The 2,895-nt window shown below is 48.1% G+C and overlaps 1 protein-coding gene across 1 annotated transcript; it reads right to left on the bottom strand.

Annotated features, from left to right (window-relative positions):
* Positions 1 to 4: 4 nt before the first annotated feature.
* On the bottom strand, positions 5 to 2,611 carry LOC112454088 (phospholipase A1 member A-like; the record flags this gene model as incomplete). Its single annotated transcript, XM_025015299.1, has 3 exons — positions 2,219 to 2,611; positions 1,174 to 1,450; positions 5 to 587 (listed from the first exon to the last, which is right to left on the bottom strand). Coding segments are annotated over exons 1-3 (1,182 nt in total), but the record flags the coding sequence as incomplete, so codon positions are not given.
* Positions 2,612 to 2,895: the final 284 nt, after the last annotated feature.

Here is a 2,895-nt window from a genome sequence, read left to right as displayed (position 1 = left end):
AATTAATGTATCGGAGTCGCGTTAGGTCGAGCTCGAAATTCGACTTATTGTTAGAACGGCTTGTCGATTTTAAGCGTTTCGTCGAGTTGTCATACTTCACGTCGTTCTCTTCTATCTCCTCCTTGCTCGTTACCTCCGGGATGCAGCATCTCTCGTCGCCGTGGCCGTTCCAGTATCTCGGGCAGTACGGCGGATCGGGATTGCTGAAGCAGAAGGATCCTCTAACGTTGATCGGGGTGTGCTGTCCCATCGTTACGTATTCACCCGCCCGGGCGGCGGTTCTCGGACCCGACGGGCATCTCCTGGAGCAGGACTCCGCGATCAGGCTCGTCCCGCCGTCGTCCACGCTCTGCGCCATGAAGCAGACCGCCCACAGGTGGCTGCACAGCTGGTACATCTCCCGATCCGCGCAGAATGGCTGCACCTTGCCGCCGTTCACGCAAAAGTCCACGTGGCCGACGCGACCGACCTCGCCGTAGTATCCGGCGTTGGTGTGCATCACCTCGACGAAGTCGGCGTCGCCGGCGTCCAAACGGTTCACCAGACCCGGTCGGACAAGCGGACGCGCGGGATCCAAGCCGATTATCCTGCGAAGAGCATTGCATCAAGATTTTAACGCATGTTGTCCGTATTGCGAGTAGAGCATCCTATATATATATATGTAATAGAATTAACCCTTCGTAGTCCACTGGGTCAATTTGACCCGCGCTCATTAGGTACAGACCGTAAACCATGTATTCGTTCACGATTTTTTTTCAACATATTGCCATTTGATTTCTCACAAAACCGCAGTTGTTTTATATTCTAGAATGTTCAAGGTATGTTCCAGAATTATTTGAACCCGATCGGACCGATACCATTAAAATGGCAACCATTCAAAATCGAGACTGGGTCAATATGACTGAGTATGACTAGAATGGGATTCTAGAGAAGTGTGACTACGAAGGGTTAATTTATACGAAGTGTTTTTTTGCTCACGGTTGTAATAATATCTTTTTCGCATTTGCAAGTTAATGTTTAATATTTTTCACACTCATTTTGCGTTATTTTGGCCGAATTAACGGCCGAACTAACTGCCGAACGTCAAACTAACTGCCATATTATGTCACAAACGCCGAAAGTACACGTCATAAATTACCTGCGCGCGTAACTGTTTACAAAAGTAATATTTACCTGTGCATTCTGAAGAGAAGATAATTAGCCATAATGCCGCAAACGTGAGCGCCCAGTGAATGCCCGACGCAGGTGGTTCTGGCGATCGGCAGGCCAAGATGTCTTAAGGTCGTCAGGGTGCCGGCGAGACACCTCGCTACCGATCGTACATTCGCCACCGCGGCCGGGTAACACGGCCGGGCGCATAAAGCCCCCCAGTCGACCAGGAACACATTATAGCTGCCGTTCCTCAGGTAAGCATCTCGTAAAATCGCCATTGGCAACGCGTCATCGCCACCTGTGGATCGATATAAAGATTAATGAGACATGGTGCTAAATCAAGGGTATTTCCATAGAAAGCTGTTTAAAAGACGTCGCCTTTTTAGGTGACCCTAACAAGCGCGTGGAAAAATTTGAATGCCCTTCGATCTTCGAATAAAACGCTCCTCCGTTCGTTTCACATTCCATTTTCAGCACCGGAGTATAAGTTTTCAAAAATTTTATTCAGTTCTTTTTTTTGGAAAATAGTTTCTTGTTTTAGAATCTGAATATATATTTCAAACACGTTCCCTTTTGTGGAAAAAAGTAAAAAATTCCACAACTAATATTCAGCTAAATCGAAACGAAATCCCGTCAAATCGCACAGAGAGACTATATTTACTTTCATTATATATCATATATCCATTTTCATTTTAAATCAAATCAGAAATTTTTACGCTGCCAGTAAATAATTAACAATAAAGATGTTTTATTCGACCTAACTGACCATATTTATCAATTATAATCGTCACGACGTTTTGACCGTCGTTTTTTACCCTTCTCAACCAATGTAACGTTTGACGCTAATAAACATTCTCTTTTTAAAATAGTGCAGATTTTCTTCATTGTGTAATATAAAGAATTTTTCTTTTCTTTTATTTCTGAGCACACACAAATTCACTCTACTCGACGTCTGATAATAAAGACCAATTCCGAATATACATTCCAAATTATTCCATCGAGCGACAATTCCAAATATTTTCCGGGATAAAATTTCAGGTCGAAAACACACAGACTCCGAGAGCACCTGCGTATCCGTGAATCAGGATCGCGCTGTCTTTGGTGGGTTCGTAATCCTGCCGGAGCCAGTCCGACTGCTCCAGGGGGTCGAGCAGGCGTCGCGGACGGCCCGGCGTGTACAGGTACACGTGCACGTCCGGATCCGGGCAAACGTCACGGTCGTGTCTCCAGACGCAGTCGTCCTTGTTGTACTCGGCGGCGGCTCCGCTCTCGATCGCGTCCCGTATCGGTCCTTCCCTCCTCGTTTCTCGCCACGCGATTATGTGGGTGCAGACCCGCGTCATCAGGAACGACGCCGCGAGGACCGTCAACGCCATGGGCGCGCGCATCTCGCCGAGGGGGTCGTCTTCGCGGGTGTTTGTCGAGATGCGTGCCTCGCGCCCACGCTTCAGGAACTGAGCGACGCGGTCGTTCCGCGGTGACTTCGTCGCCGAATCGTCGCCACCCGGGATACCGTTTTGTTCTCCACGGTCTCCCTTCCTCGGGGACCTTACCTTCCCCACCTGCGTAGTTCGCGCTCGCCGGATGACTATCGTACGTTATGGAACATTATCATATATCTCTTCTCGGCTTCTTGAATGAATGCTGTTCATTATTAAACGAGGATGAGATCCTTTCGCCGGAGCACGCACACCCGTGCGAAAGGAGGAAGAGGTCCTCCAACTTTCGACCTTGCGTTCGATG

This window comes from Temnothorax curvispinosus, unplaced genomic scaffold (genome assembly GCF_003070985.1).
Source record: "Temnothorax curvispinosus isolate PA1 unplaced genomic scaffold, ASM307098v1 QBEX01000414.1, whole genome shotgun sequence".
Lineage (NCBI taxonomy): Eukaryota > Metazoa > Arthropoda > Insecta > Hymenoptera > Formicidae > Temnothorax > Temnothorax curvispinosus.
This window is presented reverse-complemented; position numbering and strand designations above follow the sequence as displayed.